Source organism: Anomaloglossus baeobatrachus, chromosome 2 (assembly GCF_048569485.1).
Source record: "Anomaloglossus baeobatrachus isolate aAnoBae1 chromosome 2, aAnoBae1.hap1, whole genome shotgun sequence".
NCBI classification, from domain to species: domain Eukaryota; kingdom Metazoa; phylum Chordata; class Amphibia; order Anura; family Aromobatidae; genus Anomaloglossus; species Anomaloglossus baeobatrachus.
The window spans coordinates 53,269,322-53,292,392 of NC_134354.1; the positions used below are offsets into that span (position 1 = coordinate 53,269,322).

At 43.7% G+C, this 23,071-nt stretch overlaps 1 protein-coding gene across 1 annotated transcript in view; it reads left to right on the forward strand.

Annotated features, from left to right (window-relative positions):
* Positions 1-23,071, forward strand: part of ADAMTS5 (ADAM metallopeptidase with thrombospondin type 1 motif 5) — a 149,191-nt gene that overhangs the window by 93,938 nt on the left and 32,182 nt on the right. The window contains exons 4-5 of the mRNA XM_075335057.1: positions 15,447-15,730; positions 16,252-16,435. Of these exons, the coding sequence (XP_075191172.1) occupies positions 15,447-15,730; positions 16,252-16,435 (468 nt within the window). The remainder of the gene's footprint in view (positions 1-15,446; positions 15,731-16,251; positions 16,436-23,071) is intronic.

Here is a 23,071-nt window from a genome sequence, read left to right on the forward strand (position 1 = left end):
ATAAGAAACGTAAAAATAATTTGTAAAAACTCAAATTCATTTTACTGCTCACCTCTCCAATCCAACTCCCCCTGCTCCTCACCCTCACCCATACGGTCTTCATCACATTTTTTTCATCACCGCCGCTCATACTGAATCTCTTGGCTAGGCTTCCACCTCTGATGAGGTACAAGATGGTACTGCGCAAGCACGTATAAGGTCACGACGTCGTGACATCACCATGTGTCCTGTGATGTTGTACGTGCATGCTCGGAAACATTCCTGGCCTCATCAGAGCCAGAAGTGGAAGAGGGAAGAGGCCCAAGGTTTCAGTATAAGTTATGGTGATAAGAAGATGCTATGAGGGCCAGATGGTGCAGAGTGGATGGGCCAAAGAAATGGACAGTGAGGTATAAGTGTTTTATTTAAGCTTTCGAAGACTTTTTGCGGTTCAGCAACATGACAGCCAACTGCCGCCACTTTTGCTGAATCCACCTGGAAGTTAATTACAAAAAAATCTGCATTTTTGGTGAACACAGATTTTTGTAATATTCAACTACAATATATTCTCTTATCTCTACAATGAAGACATGTCTGATTGATTTGTCTTGCAAGAAAATATTTGAAAAGTCCATCGTACACAATGTCTCTGTTCAACAACATAATAAATCCTGTTAAGTTTGGCATATAGGTATACTGGATGAACCAATAGTATTTTGGGAGCAGATAAATTTATCTTTCCCATCAATACCGGTTAGTTCTTATATAATATGTCTTCGGGAATTTGTTGACTATGCTGAAGGCGACCAAGAGACTTATTGGAATTGCTCCATGGGACTAAAACATGCAAACTAGTTCTTTCCTCCAGGTAGAGAGTGCCGGTCGTGCCACCTACCAAAAACTACTAACTATAGGCCATTGTCAAACCCTTTGGCAAGCTTTGAAATACAGCCAGGGATAGTGAAACACTCATCTGCATTGACAAGGGTGACTAAGGGACACAGGGAGACCAATGCTGGCCCTAAGACTGGGACCCTTGCACTCACCCTCACCCCGGAGGTACCCTTAAAGGTAGGGAGGTCCAGGTCCCCAACCTGGCCCTATTCCCTGATCTAATACCTCCACATTCCTAATCCAGAGTTGGGCAGGACATAAAGTAATAAACCTCCCACAAGACAAAGACAAGGGGGTAAAAATGATACTCACTCACACCGCAAATATCCACAGACGAGAGACAAAAAGACACCAGAGGGGATAAACCAAAGGGGAAGGAGAAAGTCACAAAAGGGAACTTTCAAACTTTCATACAACAAATCACTGATCACCAAAAGGAGGATCGCATCAGATGCCGGAATATCGCAACTGCAAACTGAAACTATATTTGGCGGTCTCCTGCTACACTCCCCAGCCTTAAATAGGAGGAGACCAGCTGAGGAAGGTAATCAGCAACCTGGCTCTCAGAAGAGTAGCACACTGCTTCAAAAAGGATTAATCCCTGCAAGGCTGGAAGCAGTGAAACAACTCAGCCGACGCCCAGCCGAGCTGAACACTTAGGAGAGACCAGTTTGTCTGTCGGACTCTGCAAAAAGTAATCCGCATGTGTGGATACGGACAGCGCATGACATGCAGACTGCTGTTTGGGAGCACTTGCCTCTTATCTGTACCGAGTAGGGTTTGCCTTTCTGAAGAATATAGGGGAGGTGGCACTTTAATTTGCATGTTCCTTTATGGTATTTACAGTAATGTATACAAAATAATAGAAAGCTCGAGTAATGGACTTTTGTATTCTATTCTTTATTCTTATCTATAACAATACATTATATTTAGTTTAATATGTTTTATATAAATAAATCTAAGCGATTTGTAATGTTCTTAGCCTGGAAATAATAATTCCTTTGTAGCTCGGTGTTTGTACAGTATAGATAACATGAATACTTATCTGTGTATTTACTCAAGCATAATTCCATTTTTATTTTGAACTTGGTCCAAATGGCGTCTTGCGCTGATCTCCGCGTCCGTGTGTCGTTTTTTGGATGGCCCTGCTTATCGTTTAAGTATAAACTGATTTTGTCAACACAGCTGTATTTTCACAACCATGACCGCCATCCCTTCTGCCTATCTGTATTCCATATGTCTTTTCCCTACAGAATATGATTTTTGGCTTGATTTCGATTTCCATGAGGTCTGCCAAAATTTTACATTGTTGATTTATCAATACTGTGAGTTCTTTGCTCACAATGGTGACTATGTTAGCTGTTAATTAGACAGACTATGTTCCCACGTAGTGGAATTTTGTCCTAATTTGAGGACGGAAATTCTTCAGCAGAATAAAGTTGTAGGGGAGCAAATTAGATTTTCACTGCAAGTATAAAATGACATTCGGAAAGAATTGTAATGCTGCATCATCAATTGTCTTCAAATTTTGGTGTACAAGGTACTTATGGTCATTGCTGTCAAGGGAATGTCATCACAGTCAGTGGTGTAATTAGAGCTCCATGGGCCCGAGTGCAAAATTTGGACCTGGGGACCCCCCTGCATGTTGGTCAGATGTATGGGTCCTTGCAGCATTCCAGATTCTACAAAGACATATGTATTCTCCCCACCCCTTTCATTATATAGTAATGTCCCCATCCTGTTATATATGTCCCCTTATTCTGGGCCTCTTTTCAGGTATATATGTCCCCCAAACTGGAACCCTTCCAGGTATATATGTCTCCAACCTGGGCCCATTCCTGGCATATTATGTCACCCATCTTAGTATATATGTTGCTCATCCTGGTATATATGTGCCCCTTTCTGGTATATATGTCCCTGTCCTGGGCCACTTCCTGTTTTATATCTCCCCAATCCTGGGACCCATCCTGGTATATATGTGCACTATCCTGGAATATATGTCCCCATCCTGGGCCCCTTCCTGGTGTAAATAATTTCCCATCCTAGGCCCCTTTTTGGTACATATGGCCCCCATCCTGGGCCCCTTCCTGATATATGGCTCCATCCTGAGCCCCTTCCTGGTATATATATTTTCCAATCCTGGGCCCATTTTTGGTACATATGGCCCCATTCTGGGCTCTTTCCTTTTTATATATATTCATATATATATATATATATATATATATATATATATGTATATATATATATATATTCCTATCCTAGGCCAACTCCTGTTATATATGTTGCCCACCCTGTGACCTATCCTGGTATATTTGCTCTAATCCTGGTATATCTGTCCTCCATCCTGTGCCCCTTCCTGGTATGTATGTCTCCCATCCTGAGACCCAGCCTGGGATATATGTCTAACATTCTGGTACTATACATTCATATTTTGACTATAATGCAGAAAGAAAATAATATATTTTCGCTCCCACAATGCGTGGTGTCCTCTTCTGTAGCTGGCACAGAGGCCGGCAGTTGACATCGGTGTGCCTACTATAGCGATGCATGATGTCACTGCCATGTGACATCAATGTCAGGCATGCCAATGTCAGCTGTTGTCTTCTGATTAGTCGGCAGTGTGTATTGCGGAGCAGGGATCCAATGGGTTTCTGTGCCGTAATACACTTCGGCGGAATGTGCATCCTTGGATTCACATCCAGTTGAAGTAGGAGCTGGGGTCGGCAGATCCGATCGTGGTCACACAGTCTGCAACTGCAATCATCATGTCGCTGATCACAATCTTGCAGTTAACATTTTGTTCACTGAGGAATCAGATTACAGTAGCCTGTTGAAGTCTATTCAGGGGTGAAGGTGAGAGAAGTTGCGTGAAAGATGGTGCTGCTTCTTTCTAGTGGTTTATATGACCGCAGAGCTGGATTCACATCCACATTGCTTAGTACTTCTGTGTAATATCCTCAATACTGTTGCTGCTTATATGCATTATATAGTGATGGAATATCTTGTGTCTTTGTGTGCTCTTTATGGAGAACTGCATAGCAGCTAGTCACCACACACTAGCTCTGAGACGTCTGAAAGTTAGAGAGAACCTGCAGAGGGGAAAACTGATGAAAAAGCCAGGATCTAAGTAATATAATGGCTATAAGTAGTATTATTTCTCAGGTACATATGTCTGAAATGTATTAACGTTATATTAAGGAATTGCCGTTATGCAGTTGCCTAATATTTTGCCAGTGGCAGCGTTTCATTTTAAGGTACTGCTGTATGTAAACCAGCCCTAATCCCAAACAGATGGTTTTTCTGCGACTTGATAGACACACACTTTAATATGATGGGCTGGAGATAATAGAGCAAACTTTTACATATACTTATGTACTCAGCCAAAGATTAACGGTTCTCAGAAAATCACGTTTTAACTTCAGAATTGTAAACCCTGGATTAATACAGAAAGTGCAGCTGTTCTGAAATCGGGCGCTTAGTGTGCGCCAGGCAGGAGTGTGGCACTGAATAAAATAAAGAAGAGTGATGGGAAGACGGACGGCTCATGAATTTATAAAAAGACCCACAGGTTATTGCTTTGAAATGGAAAGATCCAGGCGAAGCCGACAGCTGCAGCATTCAGATATTTGGAGGGGAACATACAAAAGCACAAGACCTGACTGCCATAGTTATAATAAAGCACCACTCCACTGTTTTTATGTTATATTTCGCCACCAGAGTGGTGTTTTAAATGTAAGTCCCTTGTCTTTCTTATACTCAGACTGTCCTGTCTTATACTCACCTTCTGGCGTCTTCATCTTTTTCCAGTGTCGATCTGGTTGTATTGGTGATTTGGGACCTCCAGCATTTTATAGCGCTCCCAGAAATCACAACTCAAGATAAGTCTATGAGAGCCTTGTTCTGGCTCTCATAGACTTGCATTGACTGCTTGGGAGGCAACGTCTGATATGGGGATAAGATGGTGCCACAGGACCAGAGCCACTCTGAAAAACGATTAAGACGCCGGAGCATGGGTGTAAGAACTAGGGCAGGGGGCTTAAATTTAAAGTGTACCTCCAGTGCTAAAAAAAACAAACACTGGAATGGTGATTTAATTAAGTAACTAGGACAGGGTATGGAATGAGGGGAAGGAGAAACAGCACTAGACACTTCATTCTTGAGAATGGGATTTGTGGGGGTCCAGAAATTAAATCCTTATTGATCAGAAAGTGATGGCATTTTAAAAACAAACAAAAAAACAGCTATATGTGTCCCCCACTGGCTACAGCATCCATGGTATTGGTGCTTCCTAGTTTTTGTTCACAAGTGGCTGACACATAACCACTGCAGCCGATCAGTGGCCTCAGCGGTCAAGTGCCATACTGCTGTCATCAAAGCTTCTATCACATGATGATGCCAGTAAAGTACAACACATGAATGATAGCTGTAGCCACTTACTGGTTGTAGTTGTCATACTACAGTCTTTTATAAACAAAGCCCGGGAGGACCACTAGAGCGTCAGTGCTGAAACACCAAGGAACAGAAGAAATAAGGATTAGAGAAGAGGTCAACCGGATGGGGCTGTAGAGCCTTTTCTTGAGGTTCCATAGCTTTGTTGTTGAGATTGCTCAGATGCCAGCAGTTGGATATCTAGGGATCACTATGTTTTCTTCTCACTAGTGGAAAAGGGATCATTTATTTCAGGGGGGAATAAATGTTTAAATTATGTGCTGGATTGGAGTTATGCTTTTTTTTATACATGAATATAGAACAGAGAAGGGACTCATCAAGGATCAACTTGGACCTCCATTTCGATGCCTAGTTTTATCAACCAATACAGAATGTGCTTCCCATAATCATTAGTGATGAGCAAACCTATAGAAATTTGGTTTAGCCGATGCAGCCGGACTTTAGAAAAAGTTTGGCTTGGGACATGGAGTTCACCTGAATTTTATTTGAAGCCACTAATTGGGCAGTTCGGGTCTCCACCCACATGCAGCCAGCTATAAACAGATCACTTTTGGGGGAGAGTCAGCGGGATTTTCCTTTTTTTTTTTTGTTTGGTGCACACTACATCCGATCCAGTGTGATCCATTCAAACACTGCAAGGGTACCCGAGCACAGCACTTCTCGAGCAAGTGGTTTGCATATGTAAAGCACTCAAACTCTGTTTTTGGTAAAAGTCTGTGTTCAGTATGGACACCAAACACCAAATCTTGGGTTCGCTCATCTCTAATAATCATTTAATCAATTGTCCACCCCCTTTTCTTGCAAACCTTGATGTTTTCCTGAGGTCCTATGCACATTTCGGTCAATCAAAAGCAAAAGGAATAAGTAACCAAGACTAGGCTTACTCTCTCCAAGACGCTCATGGTATATAATCTTATACTTGCCAATTTTGATGTAATTATTTCAAAGAAAAAAGAAATTTGACAATGTGGCCAAATTTCATTTTAATACCATATTCAATAAGAGTGTATCAGAGATACACACAATTTTGAATAAACATTGGCCTGTCTTGAGGATGGCTGTGGATATTGGCGATGCTGTGGGACCATAACCCCTGTACACCAAAAGAGGTAGATCTATAGGTGACATATTTGTACATAGTCACCTCATCCCTCCTAAGGATGGTACCTGGCTACGTTCCAACCTTAAAGGCTGTTTCATATGTAAGGGTTGCATAGCTTGCCCACATATTCCGACGGGAAAGAAATTCTCTAGCACCATGACGGGACGACAGTTTGATATCAAAGCCTTTATTAACTGTCATTCAAAAAACATTATTTATAAGGCAAGATGCATCTGCGGTCTTGAATATGTGGGAATTCAGGAGATGTATTGGGGAACATCTTAGGGATGTGGCAAACAAAAGAAATAGCCCATTGACCAAACATATTCAGTCAGTGCACAATGGTGATGTCTCTGGACTTCGATTTCTGGGCATTGACCTCATTGATTATCTTGTCCGAGGTAGGACCATAAAATTCTTCAACGAGAAAGCAAATGGATCTACATGTTGAAACCGCAGACACCTCTTGGTCTCAATGAGATCCTCACATTTGGTTGCTTTCTATAAATTAAGTAGGGACTCTGAGGGACCCTAGGAACAGCCACTGGGGAGCGGGAGGACCCGATACCTTATGGTGTTGTTACACTCCATTGTTGGGTAGGGAGCAGTGTTAGGGATCTAAGGAAGATATTTTTGCTTAGTCTATGTACTCTTTGCCCTCTCTTTCATACCCTAAATACTTCTTCGATGCCTCCTTGATGAGTAAAACCTTTTGGAAGCATAGGTTTAGGAAGGTTTAAGAAGGATTTGGGTTGCACAAAGAAGATTTAACGTCTCTTCTTGTAGTTCGGGAGTCTCCCGGAAAACACTGCCAGGAGCATTGGCAAGTGTTCGCAATCTGGTATGTACACTGCTGTATCCGATACATCACAGCCTATATTCGCTTTCTATAAATATATTAAAGAACCCTCCGCGTTCCGCAAGTCAAAGAGCGATGAAAACAATTTTTTTTATTCGGAAGGGGGAAAAAAGAACAAAGTAAATGTATTTCATTATTATTTCATGAGACAAGTCTTTCTTTTGTCGTGTCCTATTAGTTTTCTGGCACAGTTAATTATTCTGATAAAGAAATACAAAGCATATTTCTTTATCAGGCGTAATAACATTAACCAAGGACCATGGCAGCGAACCATTGAAGTTCAGTGCCAGGCATTGCTTTGAGCTGAGTAACTGCTGTAAGTTTGTTTGAGGACACTGTCAAATAAACTCCGAGAACTTTCTATACTTTTTGTTTAGGACATAGCGATCGTGTCATTTATTTTTCCATTTCTCGGAGATAAATGACTTTTACATGTGGCTGCTACTGATTATTACGTAACCAAGCTCAATTCTATTGAAATGCTTCCTGGATTTTAGTGATTTATATGCAAATGTTGGGAAATGATTTGCCTAAGGTGAAGACAATGAAGATTTGTCAAATAATGTTCGTCAATGTCTTTTCTCTACTCGTTTTATCCATTTAACGCAGGCCATATGCTTTTTGGTGTTCGTAATTGGGTTGGATTTGAATTTACCATGTCTAATTAGGAAAATTGCTATTTATCAAATAAACATGTATATGATTGCTTCAATGACCGTGGAAATTGATTTAGCCATTTCTAAAGCACTTGAGGTTAAACAATCGGAAAAGTTAGGGTGGACTGAAATGTCAAGCCAAGTAGTGCCCGAGAGCCAAACAGCAGATGGGGCTTGTAGGCACGCCATAGGAAAGTCCCATTGCTCACATTATTCCTGGGACATCATCACATAACAAGAGTGGTCGAGTTTACTATAGGCTATTTGTAGGCAAAATCAACAAGTCAAATCCAAATCCAATCTTGTAAATTTGTCTCTCGGCATTTTCATGGGAAACTGAAAAAAAAATAGAAAAAAAAGTCATTGGTTTAAAATCTGAATTTGTAGACTGTGAAGTCACCAGTAGGGGGACCCGGAATACTTAAGTGAGTAACAGAACTATGGAGCCATAAGGTGTCACAGAAATAATCATAGATTACTAAGAGAAGTCGGACAAGCAGGGTCAAAGCCGGGAGTAGGCGGAGTCAGTGTCAGGAGCGAGCCGGAGGTTGGAAACCGGGAGAGCAAGCCAAAGGGGAGGCACAGGGATGGAACAACAAACAGGGAGCAGGAGAAGAAGACCAGAAGGTAAGACAAAAACGGAGGGGACCGGACTCAGGGAGGTGGGATGGAATGGGGAGGACTGAAGTCAGGTAGGTCGAGCAGGACTGGGAGTACCGAGATCAGGAAGGTCAGATGAGGTAGCGGGCAGAAACAAGAAAACTTACAGGGCCCAGACGAGCATGTTGTAGAGCAGGTCTATAACTGGCACCACACCGATGGAGGGGATCCTGATAAAATGGCATGATCCCAGGAATGAGGCATGGAAGGATAGGCTCCACCCACCGGCCGAGCATCGGGAACCACCGACCGTAGGACCAGGTGACAAATATAACTCTGCCACAGCAGAGTCCAAACTGATTCATGACATAGACTTTTCTGCAAAGTTTCAGGTAGTTCAACAAATCGAAACATACTCTGGATCACTTGCAGATTCTTCCACCATAACAAATCTGTGCTCATTATACAAGAAAATTGTCATGTGGCAAATTTCAAAATTCTCAAGATAAGTCTACTTCCACTCTGAAACATTCCACCGCATTTGGTTGAGATTTGGAAAAGTTCATCTACTTATCTACTACTGTATTACATGGCAAGTGGTGGATCTTCTAGATTTTTCCTTATATGGATTCTTAGTCTCTTTTTTTTACCCAAATAAATTATAAATCCCACTGGTGCCTTCCTATTAATATTGGAACGAATCAAGACAAACATATGGAAGCAAGAATCACCAAACCATGGCTTGCCTACTTTGGACACACCATATGAAGAGAGCAATCACTGGAGACGGACATCATGGTTGGAAGAATAGAAGTAACAATGTGAAGAGGAAGACCAGCAACCCGATGGCTTAATACTTTCCAGATAACTATGGAGAAGACCCTGGTGGATCTCTCTGGGCTCAAGATTGATCTTCCTACAGAGCATTCATCCATCAAGTTGCCATGGTTCAAGATCAAGCTGAAGGCCGTTAAAAGAAATAAAAGATTAATATATTAGGGAATCCCAAATTAATCTTAAAATACCACAATATAACATCTGGACAGTGACTTTCTTACTCTTGGTTCAGAGGATATAGAAATCTGAGTAACAGCAGACATTAAAAAGTAAGACAATCTAATAGCATAACCAGAACAAGCCCTCCTCATATTGTGGACCCTTGATGGGTTGAAAACATTAACATTTGCCATCACTCTGCACCCCCACAGGGGATCTATACTCAAAACAATTGTTGGCCACATGTCAGCTGACTCAAACAGCCATGCTTAATGGCTACATAGGTGTCATGTGTAGGGATATTGTTGCAATGGGTACCTCATTGGAAGGGGGGTCCAAAGAAATCCACGGTTGAACTCGATGGCCTTAAGTCTACCTTCAACCTTAAAAATTATGAAACTATAAGGACTCAATAGCGAAGATATTTGAGCCCTGACTGCCATCAAACAAAATATCTTGTATCTGCAGGTGCCTAATGGGCATGACAAGTGGTCTTCCCATCTAACCAATTAGATGTCATTAACGCAGTTCACAATTATATTTTAATGGTTAACCTGAGGTGATCAAAATCCGCATAAATTGCAGCAATTACTGTAGAGTGTCTGCTGTTTTAAACAGCCAGCACCTATTGGGTATGGATCAGCTGCAGTGTTTGAGCAGGTGGAGCGCATTCATACGATTCATCTCAACCTGTGCCAAACATATATGGCATCAGTCCCGTATATCTTATATAATCTTCTGCTATGGGTGGTAATGTGAGGGTCACATGGGGCGAGTTGTTCTGGTGTGATCCCACACACCACTGACATGGGTTCCTCTTGGTGAGTTATGTTCTATGCTGTTGATGTTTTTTGGTCAGCCAGTATACCCTTAGATGATTCAGGAACCCCAAATGTAATACAGTAGGAAGGAAAGCTTCAGTCTACTTTGTCAAAGTAAAGTGAACTTTTCTGTTGGATGCCTATGGTCAGTGGTGAGTTGTAGATTATAAGAATGACGCAACTAGTTGATCTGGGGTCTTCAATGACCATTCATGTATTGGTTTGATTTCTACAGTATATTACTAGGTTCCTGCTCTTTTTACTTCTTTAAAGAGGGAGAAAACAGTACAAACTGTTATTAGCAACAAGCTGACAGCTCCTAGACCTCACATTTGTTGACAGGATCTGCTTGTATATTATACCTAAGCTGCCAAAGTTCACTGTGCAAGCTGCTTCACTCATGGCACTGTTAGGCCTTCAAGCCATATGCCAGGTTTGTGCTGTTGGCTGGCCATTAGAAGCAGCTCTACTGTGTCCTATACTATTTAGAAGTGAAGGGGTATAAGGGATGAATCTATCTTGCAATATTTTACCTTACAAGAGGATTTTCAATGCTGTAATGGTGTACCTCTCAAACAATTTAAAAAACAGACAAACAGAATTAATTCGTCTATGAGACACCCGTAGACAGAACCATATGTTAGAGCGCCAGGTCCTCAGCGTAGGGTCATCCTGCAGCAATAGTCGGTATGGTAGTCTTCATTCACTTCTGATATACACATGTAATCAACTAATCATAGGTGTAACTGCCAATTCTGCACCCTCTACGCTTACAGACATGTCCTATATACAATATAGCATCATGTTAGCAAACCCCTTAAAGTTGTATTCAAACATTTCAATCTGGAGGGCACCATTTCGCAGCCCACCATCTTCCTGCTTGCATGAAGGGTTTGGGCTCATAATTGTTTGACAGTTCTGACCAGCAGCATGGTTTAGCTACTCGTACCGAGTGAGCACTGATACAGACTGGAATCAGCTAATTTCAGAGCAGCGCTTACAAGCTCTTTTTGAAGGCGTTTGTAAGTCCTGCCTTCTTTGCTGAGACGATCAGCCACAGCTATAACATTGAAACTCCTTTGAGTCTTGAGAATAGAAAGGATTTTTAATAAGAACTAAATTAGAAAGTTGCATGTTTTGAAAAGCACTTCGCAATTTTACGATAAAATAGTATCTTTAATTTTCTGTACCTCACATCACAACCACTGAGTGGAAACATAACATGTAGCATAAATATTCCCAGACAGAGCATTGCAAAATCATGTTTTTAAAGGAAACCTATCACCAGGTTTATTTCTTATGAGCTGTCATCATCATCAGTGATCTACTATATACAGAATTCTAGAACACTGTATATAAGAGCCCAGGCCGATCTGTAGAAGGTAAAAACACCTTTATAATACTCACCTAGGGGGGCGGTCCGGTCTGATGGGTGTCACTGCTCTCCGGTCTGCTGCCTCTTCTCTGCAGTGATCTCCGTCCTCCTTCTTCTGAGGCCCGTGTGCCTGACGTGTCCTACGTCATCCACACTAGCCGACATTGTGGTCCTGCGCAGGCGCACTTTGACCTGCCTTGCTGAGGGCAGATCAAAGTATTGTAGTACGCATGCACAGGTGGTCTTTCACCTTTCCTCATGCCTGTGCATTACAGTACTTTGATCTGCCCTCAGCCGGGCAGATCAAAGTGCGCCTGCGCAGGACTGCAATGCCGGGTTGGGCTGGATATAAGGAGGATGGAGATCGCAGCAGAGAGGAGGCGCCGGAACGGAGAACAGCGACATCCATCGGACCAGACCACCCCCCCAGGTGAGTATTATAAAAGTAATTTTTACATGGAGTGACCTGTACTCTTATACACAGTATTCTAGAATCCACTGGTGGTGGCCGCAGCTTATAGACGCCATATCTGGTGACCGGTTCCCTTTAAAAGCTGCTCCAAGATTAAAAGTAGTAAAAGAAATAACTGTACATCAAGATTTCCTTTCACTGCACGCACAGTAGATTGTACGATAAGTATCATCATTAGTGAACGTTCTGCATTTCCTAGCAGGTGACTAATGAAGAAACGCGTGAATTGATGATGCCGGCTTGGTTACTGTAGGCACACACAAGTACTGTATAGTGGGGAGTTGAATGTAAAGCTTATAAAGTATAGTGGTAATATAGCACAGCTTAGTGTTCCCCCCGGTGTGCCAATGCATCTGCCTCTGTCTCCGGTATATACAAAATACTGCTCCAATGGGACCCCATGAAAACCAAGACGCCTTGATGAGCTCTTGCACCGTAGGTTTGCCTTTAACAATTCCTTTTTATTCTCTTAGAATGATAACCACTTTTTTTTTTTGCAGCCGATTACACAAGGAATTACAGTAAATTCAATCTCAGCCCTGGTACCTGTGCGGAGAAACTCAACAGAACTGAGTATAAAGTGATCAAATGATTGAACTCTAATGCGGGGGTCGCTAAATAGATTGTTTCAGTAATTACTTTCCATGATCATGGCTCCTATTAAACAGTGTTACGCCTGTCAGTGGAACCGCGAACAGCACACATACCAATTGATAAAAGCTCCTGGAAGCCGAGCTGAATTCTTAAACGCAGGGAGAGGGTAGATGAGGTCACAATGATTCTGTTTTGGAAATTACAGCAGACATTGGCCTTTTATGCTCCACCAGCAGCCTGTTTTAATGTTCCGGTTTACATGTTAGTGTTTCTTTCCATAATACCCAACGACTCGTTTGGGGCTGATTTACAATGCTAGTGGCGGGCACAAGGGCACAAGTGTTTGAGTCCTGGTGGACGTGTGCCAACGAGCATTCTTTGAGAGTCAACAGAGCTTTGCTGAATTCCACGGGGGCGCTTGTATTTATACCTTTCGGCTTTACTCAAAACTGCTGACAGTCATGAAAACCCATTTAAGAGAGGTTGTTTTAGCCAAAGATATGGAAAGCATTAGCTTTATTCCCCGGGCATGGCTTCAGTATGGCACGTTGGATAGGAGTATACCGAGTCTGTTTATTGATTTCAATCTTTGGCTCTGCAATCTTGTTCTCAATAAAATACATCAATTTGCTTAAATTTCCCCTTGCAGTGATGTCCCTTTGGCCAAAAAAAAAGGTTCCTTTCTCATTATCGAAAAGGGGTTTCTAGTTTCACAGACCTGAATTTTCTAGGAACTGGAACTGCACAGGGTTTTCATATTGTTCCAGTGGAGATCCGATCATTTATCATTTTGACTCTAATATTGAAAAAAATAGTGAATAGTGTGAGAGTTTTTGAAAGAAGCCAAAAGTCCATTGAGTTCATCCTAAAACCTAACATCTTCTTGACCCAGAGAAACAGGAGGAAGATGTGAATTACTTCATATTAAGGGATCAATTCCTTCACAAATCCACATACACTAATCATATTAGTTCCTTGGATGACTGTCTCATCAAAAATCTAATATTCAAAGCCTGTATTATTATATTTTTAAAGAATGATATCCTGGCCACCTCACACTTTTTTATTGAATCAAGCCCAAAATTAGTAATACTATATACGAAGGACTCAAGGCACCAATGTAAAATGTAAGAGTTGAAACCCACTGCCTTCCCAGTTCTTTTTATTAACAGCATTTGAACTTCCTAAGACACAAGATTTGGTCCTTGACTTTAGAGCACATACACCTACTCTTCTCAGGGTTCTCTGTCATGGGGTATCTACCAATGGAAAAGGGGCTCCTAGGCTCACCCTTAGACTGGGACCTCTGCGCTGTCCCTTATCTCAAAAGTAGGTACGATGGTAGCCAGATTTGAGCCCCCAGAATGACCCTATCTCCATCCGCGCCCTGATACTACTCCCCCCACCCAGGGAGCGGGCTGGAAGCCCAGTAACCAAAACCTCACAAATAGGCACAGACAGGGTAAATAAAAACTTGTGCACACTGCACACAAATACAAAGGAGGAACCGTATGTGAACTGGGCAGTAACACAAAAGGAGTAGGAAATAAATGCACAACTGGAGAATTCACACACCACACAGAACCGCAACTTGTAGATCACCATAGAACTGGATACCCACAGGAACCGAGGTAGCAGAAGCTATATCCGGCACTCAGCCCTAGAAACAAGAACATTATTAAGGGTGAAGGTGGCTGAGAATGGTAATCAGCAGCCTGAGCTTCCAGCAGATGATTACAACCTAGCAGAAATTAACTCCTGCAGTACTGAGGAGCAATAAAGCCAGAACCTACCGACACCCATGACAGGCTGTGCAACTCAGGGAACCCAGGCTGTTTGTCGGACTCTGCAGTGTGAACAGAGTCCAATGCTGCCATGACACCCAACGAGTGCAACGCCGGACACTGCATGACTTTCTCTCAATGGCAGCATTGTATAGGTTCAATGGGGCTACTGCTCATACACGAGCATATACAACATTCTTTCCATCTTGAGACGACCAGGAAGCTCCTAAAATATTGGGATCTTCATGGACCCGCTGTAGAGTTGACAAATCTCCCGGTCTGTTGGTAGCCAGAACTGTATCATTTACCTTCATGGCATTGTAATATTTCCAATAATTTGCTGCCAATCTATATCTATTGTCAACATTGTTGGAGGTTATTATAACTTTGAGAGGGTGGAAAAAATTGGTAAGAAAGCAAAACTGTGACCCTTAAAGGGATCTTTGAAGATTTATCAAAAGTAGACTAAAAGTAGGGGATTCTATAAAATAAAGAAATAAGCTTACATACCCCTTTCACACATCATCTGTCACTTCAGTTCCAACAATCGTCTGGACACCACTGGTAACGAACATGATGATATGATGATGTCCTATCTTTCATTAATTTGACCGCAGCAGCCAATCACTGGCCTAAGTGACATATTTCAGGGGTTACGTAAATGATGGCTGGGACGTCATCACTTCCATTGGGAAATTCAGCTGGTATGTACGTAATGCTAATTTCTTTAGGTTGTAGCATTCCATATTCATTTACCACTTTTGAAAAATCACAGAAAACCCCTTTAAATTTTAATTTATGATCTAGTTAATACTCAATAGCTATTGTTGTTTAAACCAAGTCTTCCAATTTATGCATTTTTCAGGAAACTGTTTGCTAGACCAACCAAGGAATCAAATTTTGGGTCCGGAAGAGCTTCCTGGTCAGAGTTACGATGCTGTCCGCCAATGCAAGCTGGCCTTTGGACCAGCATACACAGTGTGCCCTGGTATGGATGTCTGCTCACGATTATGGTGTGCGGTTGTCCGACAAGGTCAGATGGTTTGTTTAACAAAGAAGTTGCCTGCGGTGGAGGGAACACCCTGTGGAAAAGGAAGGATCTGTCTTCATGGAAAATGTGTAGACAAGACCAAGAAAAAGTATTATTCGGTAGGTATGCACAGTCTGAAATTTTTATCCTTTGATTGAAGACTGGAGAGATGAAACATCTCTAATTGCAGGTAGTCCCTCCATCGGACCCACACCTATAACTATAAATGGATGTCCAAGACACCTGTTCCTCCTCACCTCCTCAAAACCATTAGTGGGAGCTTAAATGGAGCAGTGGTCGAACACACGTCCTGCCAATCCATTCAATGTCAAAGAAGCTGGTTAAAATAGCTCTTGACTGTTTTTATCAGCCATATGGCTTAAGCATTGGAAAAGCATGAAAGCTGAGTATGATATTGTAGATCAGCTCCACTGAAGTGAGAAGAATAGGACTGAATGGCTGAGGATAGAGGTAGTTGAGTTTTCAGAAGTTAGTAGCTAGAGTTTTCTAATCCTGGACAATTCCAATTGAAAGGTTATATAGGAATAAGGGGGTGAACAGCAGCTAGGCAATTATTTTATCTCTTGGTATCTTCCTTTTGGATGCACCTTATATTCAACTGATTTATTGTGTATTTCAGATCTCAAGTCATGGAAACTGGGGTTCCTGGGGGCCTTGGGGGCAATGTTCCCGAACGTGTGGAGGAGGGGTCCAGTTTGCCTATCGTCATTGTAATGACCCTGCTCCAAGAAACAGCGGTCGATACTGTACTGGGAAGCGTGCAATCAACCGATCCTGTAATGTTAACCCATGTTCATCTAATGGTAAGAGCGCTTTCCTGCAAATGGGGAACATACTTATTTGTTGGTAGTTTACTGCCTTTACAACTAAAATAGAAACATGTTTCCTAGAGTAGAACTGTCTGCCTGATTTTGATAACCAGTGTAACAGTACAGTGGAGAACAGGTCTATCTGGTATGACTCGAGAACAGCTTTGGTCCTAAATCGTCCAATACCACACTTTCGTTAGTGCAGTGTTTATGCTCTTTCCGCTATGCCTGTCAGGTTTGCTTATGGTTTTGCTACCTCTGAGATCCCCAACAAAACTGAAAATGAAGAGGATGAAGTACTAATGAGGAGCATTAAGTACTACTATAGTGATGAGCGAGCACTACCATCCTCGGATGCTCGGTACTCGTAACTAGTGATGAGTGAACACTACCATCCTCGGATGCTCGGTACTCGTAACTAGTGATGAGTGAACACTACCATCCTCGGGTGCTCGGTACTCGTAACTAGTGATGAGTGAACACTACCATGCTCGGGTGCTCAGTACTTGTACCTAGTGATGAGCGATCACTACCATCCTTCTGTGCTCGATACTCGTAACTAGTGATGAGCGGGCACTACCATGCTCAGGTACTCAGTATCGTAACTAGTTATGAGCAAGCACTACCATGCTTGGGAGCCCGGTATTCGTAACTAATGATGAGTGAGCAGTGCACTACCATGCTCGGGTGCTCAGTACTTGTAACTAGTGATGAGCAGGCACTATCATGCTTGAGTGCCCGGTACTCGTAACTAGTGATGAGCGAGCACTACCATGCTCAGATGCTCAGTACTCGTAAAGAGCAGTTGGATGCTCGGATGGGAACAACTTGAGTACCTACGTTTTATGGAAGTCAATAAGGGACTCAAGCTTTTTTCCTGAAGAGTTCCCGGAAAAATGATTGAGTCCCCCATCGACTTCCATTATACTCGGGTACTTGAGTGGAAATCTGAGCTTCCAACTGCTTATTACAATTACCGAACACCTGAGTGTGACGCCCTGGACTAGTCAGGTTGTCCCAGGTGGTCCCATGCATGCCCGAGCCCCCTCATCTTAGTAAGGTGACAGCAGCCAAACTACAAACCCTTGTCACCACCCTCCGGGTTTGATGTTCACACCAGGGGGCGGAGCCAGGAAGTTGGCTCCACCCACCGAGGAGTTCACAGGCCTGGAGGTGGGAAAACAGTTAGTGAGAGTTGAGCTTTGACAGAGGAGTGAAGTGAGTCAAGTTCAAGGGCAGACCTGTGCTCAGGCCTGCCAAAGTCTACACCAGGTGTCTGGGTTGGAGCCCAGTCATCTCTGGCAAGGAGGCAGACGGTGGTGGCTGCCTGCAGGAGCTGGGATTACAGCCGGTGGAACCGTAGGGACCGGGGACGGGTGGTGGCCCGCTGGTACCGAACTAGGGAACCGATTGGAAACCGGAGCACCAGGAGGGGTACTCAGACCCAGTACGAGGCCCAGAAACAACTAGGCTAAGTCAAATCAATTGATTGAGTACTGGACTTTAGGACCTTTCCCACACAAGACCCGACTGAAGACAACAGCCCAACCATTAGGGTAAAGCTACTGCCTAGGCATAGAGACCCAAGGGGTCAGCATCTGCGGGCAAACAGGGCTCTCCCGACACATAACAAGCCAGGGAGCGGACTACCGTTGCTCAGGCATAGGAGTCATGATTCAACATAAACGAGGTGCAGGAGAAAGGCGGAAACCACCAACCTGTTAAGGGGAAAACTGCATCCGGCTGCGAGCACCGTTCACCATCTTGTTTGGTTTACCAGAGACTCCAGCGTATTTTCTCATAGTGAGTACAACAGTGCCTTTGGGCCGTGCACCGAGCCGCACCGCACCGACACCCCAGCACGCATCCATCCCCTCGCCTCAGCACCTCCCTCAGGCCCCCGGGACCACCATTTCCCTACCCACGGAGGGGGTCAACACCAAGCTGCACAACACCATCCCCGGGAGCCTAGTCAATGGCAGCAGTGGTGTCCATCCATTCACCACAACCCGTGGGTGGCGTCACAAACTTAAATCCCTTACAAATCACCATGGCTCCTGCTGTGGATCTCCCCACCGAAGTCCCAACGTGCAGCGCCAACCCCCTTTCAGAGCAGCGTGACCCCCGGGTCTGTGGAGAGCTCGAGTCACCCTCCGACGAGCACGGATCCGAGCGGCTCGGCAGCCAGCCGAACCCCGGAGTAGTACATGAGCATGGTAGTACTAGTTCATCACTACTGCACTCTTTAACTGTTTTTGGTCTCCATAGGTCCATAGACCCTGCCACAACTGCAGCACAGCCCTATTCAAATGAACAGGTCAAGCTCTGCTCATTTATACAGTTTGGAGCTCCACTGTGCAACAAAATAATGAAACGGGTCACAAACAGGGTCAGGCATACCAATAATGCAACCTGTGCAGCTGCACAGAGGCACAGTGTGTTATGGGGCCACGTTTTCACCTCCAAAGCAGGTGATGAGCTTTTAGACTGCATAAGGCCTAATTATTGTTCTTGCACAGGGGCCCTCTTCTCTCAGTGTCTGCTGATCGACACAACTGTATGAAAGTTGTGTTTTCCTTCTTTGTTTTGATTATGGGAACCCTGGAGGTCGAAGGCCCACCAATCATATACAATTGACATATTCAAGAATTTCTCAGGAGGAACAAGCCATTCTATGCGTTAGGGGACAGTCATACAAAAGTATTTTCATTCCATGTGGTGTCCCTGTGAAAAATGGACCATGTAAAATGCACCGCACATGGTAACATGGAAAGTGCACAGAACAATTGTGTGTATGAAAAAATATTCATCTCAAAGGGTGCATAAAAAAACAAATACAATACCAACACTACACATATGGCATTGCAATTATTCACATAGAAAATTGTATTTGGTCTTGCATACATTTTTAATTATAAAGGTGTAAAAGCAGATTGTTACTCTAGGTACGCGGAAGTAGCAAGCGAAAGGGAAGGGAAACCCTGTGTCTAGGGAAGGGAGAGATGGTGACCCCTGACCAAACCTACTCTTGGACCCTGGGGTCCCTCACCACCCTAGATAGTTCCTCATTTATGCGCCAAGCTGGATACCTGACCCTAAAGCGGGCTTTACACGCTACAATTTCGCTACAGCAATCTCGTTGGGGTCACGGATTTTGTGACGCACATCCGGCCGCTGTAGCGATGTCGTAGCGTGTGACTCCTAGGAGCGATTTTGGATCGTTGCAAAAACATCCAAAATCGCTCCTTGTTGACATGGGGGTCCGCTGCCAGTTATCGCTGCTGTCGCAGGGGCGAAGTTGTTCCTCGTTCCTGCGACAGTGCACATCGCTTGATGTGACGCCGCAGGAACGAGGAACATCTCCTTACCTGCCTCCGGCCACAATGCGGAAGGAGGGAGGTGGGCGGGATGTTACGTCCCGCTCATCTCCGCCCCTCCGCTTTCATTGGGCAGCCGCTTAGTGACGTCGCTGTGACGCCGAACGGACCGCCCCCTTAGAAAGGAGGCGGTACGCCGGTCACAGTGACGTCGCTATGCAGGTAAGTATGTTTGATGGGGGTGCCAGATTTTGTGCGTGACGGGCAGCGATATGCCCGTTTCGCACAAACGATGGGGGTGGGTCGCATGCTAGCAATATCGGGCCGGATATCGCAGCATGTAAATCCACCCTTAGTATCCCTAGTGCTGGACCCTAAATAGGGAACGGGTGGGATGAGCTCTTCATCAAACCCACTAAACGTTATAGACAACATAAGGAGGACACTCAGGGAAAAAGCATGAACTACTTATCATTAGATGTCACAGGTAGAAGGTCAGAAACGTTTTCAGCAATGATACCACAGAGGAGTGCAAGCCACCTGCTTGCAAGCAGGGCTTGAATGAACTGAAAAATATCACCAGCACCAGTCCAAAGGAAGGAAGGGGTATTTAAGAACCAAGAGAATGCTGATGATCAGCAACAGGGTGGAAGTTGAGCTCCTGCTGGGTCCATAAAGGGAAGAGCTAAAAACACAGCAGGAAAGCTACCTATACCAATGAATACTGACAGCAGGAGCAATGGAAAGTCAGGGAGCATTCTGTGCAGCCAAACACTGTGACCTTCTATGACCAGACACCACATGACTGTCTGTCACCCGTCATGAAAATTGGACATATGGGTTATGGTGACAATACAGATGAAAATCGTCCTTTTTTTAATTTAATTTTAAGGACATTTCTTTCATATTTTCATGTGCACTTAGCCTTATAGAACCAGCCGTCATAAATATGTAATTTTCTTAGTGTAAATGCCTTTGGTCTCCTCAATCCAGCATTGTTTTTCTTTTGTCTCTGCTCCTATTTATCCCTGAGATATGACTTCCTTTCCTTTGTGTGTAAGTTTACTATTTTTAGCCAACTGGGCATGGCTGTCAAGAACACGCCCAGAAAGGAGAGTTGAGGACGACGCCCTCTTGGCTAAGCAGGCTGCTGGATAGATGGGGCCATATCTCAGGAATGGAGAGGAGCAGGAACAAAAGAAAAACATCGCCGGATTCAGGAGAGCGGCGGCTTTTACACCAGATGAAAATATTATATATTTAACAAAAGTGACAGGTTTTCTGTACATAAAAGCAGAAACAATGCAGCTTCAGGATAACTAGGATTATAAAGCAAATGATTAGGCAGAAATGTATAAAGTATATTCATTTTTTTCTCAGCATGTGTGAGCATTAGAGGAATCCGTGTGGTCTATTAACTACAGCAAATTAAATTCTACTTTATCCCAGGGATGTGAGCAGTTAGGTGGGGATATTACAAATACATGATCTAATATTATCCCAGTGTTGTGAGCCGGTCCCCGCTGTGAATATGTCACTCTTAATAGAAAATGTTGTAAAGTCTCATTAGTGCCTAGCGTCTGTTTTACAAGCGCACCAAATCTACTGTCAGAAGACAGACGGATCGTATACCTCCACGATTCACTTCCCAGAATGTAGCGGCTAAATCATAGAAAACAAATAAAGAGCAAAAAAAAAAAATCCCTTACAAATAAAATGCAAATAGAGCCAAGAGTAAATCGGGCGGCATTATTCACACATCTCGCTTCACCGAGTCCATAGCCCTCTATGGTTATTTAATCTAAAGACTGAATAATTACAAGTCCCATTGAGTTTCTCACGTTGAGGTCAGTGGCGCTGTATTACAGGTGTTACAGTGATATATCACAGATGTCAGAGTCGTAAAAACACAATAAATCAAAGTGTTACATTTTTTTTTAACAGACGCTACTCAGTTGTATTGTGTTTAATACGTCCCTATGGTCATTTGCCCCCACATTAAAAACTGAAGGCATAAATACCAATAGCTGTAGGTGCTATACTATGAGATACCATATGGATTGACTCTTATTTCTCTACCTCGTCTGATCAGGTGAGCACATCCCCGGTAGTTTTATGGTTCCAACCACTCCAATATATACTGTCTATGCTATGGAACATCATGCTCACTTCTCTTTTTTAGAATTATAAAGAGCAATTCCACCATTAGAAATGTATGAAAAATTCATAGGATTTGTGTCTAGAAAGGAGGAGGGGGGGTCATCCAGTTTCGTTGACAAACCAAAAGCTCTGAAAATAGTTGAGAGTGACCTGAGCATGAGCGCTATTCTTCCTTGTAGACTATGGGATTTATAGCAACACTTGTGCGCTTTTTTTCATGGCTGTCATAAGCTACTTTCAGTTGCCATATGGGGACACGAAACAGTGAATATTGCTGCTGTTGAAAAAATGGAAAAGCAAGACTTGGTACCAATGGTGTAACTAGAGTCTGATGAGCTCCAATGCAAAATTTTGACCTGGGACCCACCTCCAACTGCATGTTGTAGCGATTGCGAGCGTGTAAGTACCCGCCCCCGTCGCGCATGCGATTGTTTGTGATCGCTGCCGTAGCGAATATTATCGCTACGGCAGCGTCACACATACTTACCTGGTCGGCGGCATCGCTGTGACTGCCATAAAATCCCTCCTTCAAGGGGGCGAGACGTTCGGCATCACAGCGACGTCACCGTAACGTCACTAAGTGGCCGGCCAATCAAAGCGGAGGGGCGGAGATGAGCAGGACGTAACATCCCGCCCACCTCCTTCCTTCCGCATTGTGGCCGGCGGCAGGTAAGGAGACGTTCCTCGCTCCTGCGGTGTCACACACAGCGATGTGTGCTGCCGCATGAGCGATGAACCCCCTGTATAAACAACCCTTACCGATTTTTGAGTTTGGAACGACCTCTCCATGGTGAACGATTTTCACCATTTTTGAGGTCGGTTAAGGTCGCTGGTCAGTGTCACACGCTGCGATATCGTTAATGACGCCGGATATGCGTCACTAACAACTTGACCCCGACGACCAAACATTAACGATATCGTAGCGTGTAAAGCCCCCTTTAGTGTTGCCCCCCCCATTATGTAGTAATGTCCCCCATCCTGGGCCCCAAACAGATATATATGCCCCTTATCCTAGGCTCCTTCTAGGGATATACAGTATGTCCCCCCCCATCCTAGGCCCCTTCTTGATATATATGTCCCCACATTCTAGGCTGCTTCCTATTTTATATGTCTGCAATCCTGGGCCCCTTCCTGGTATATATGTCCTCCATCC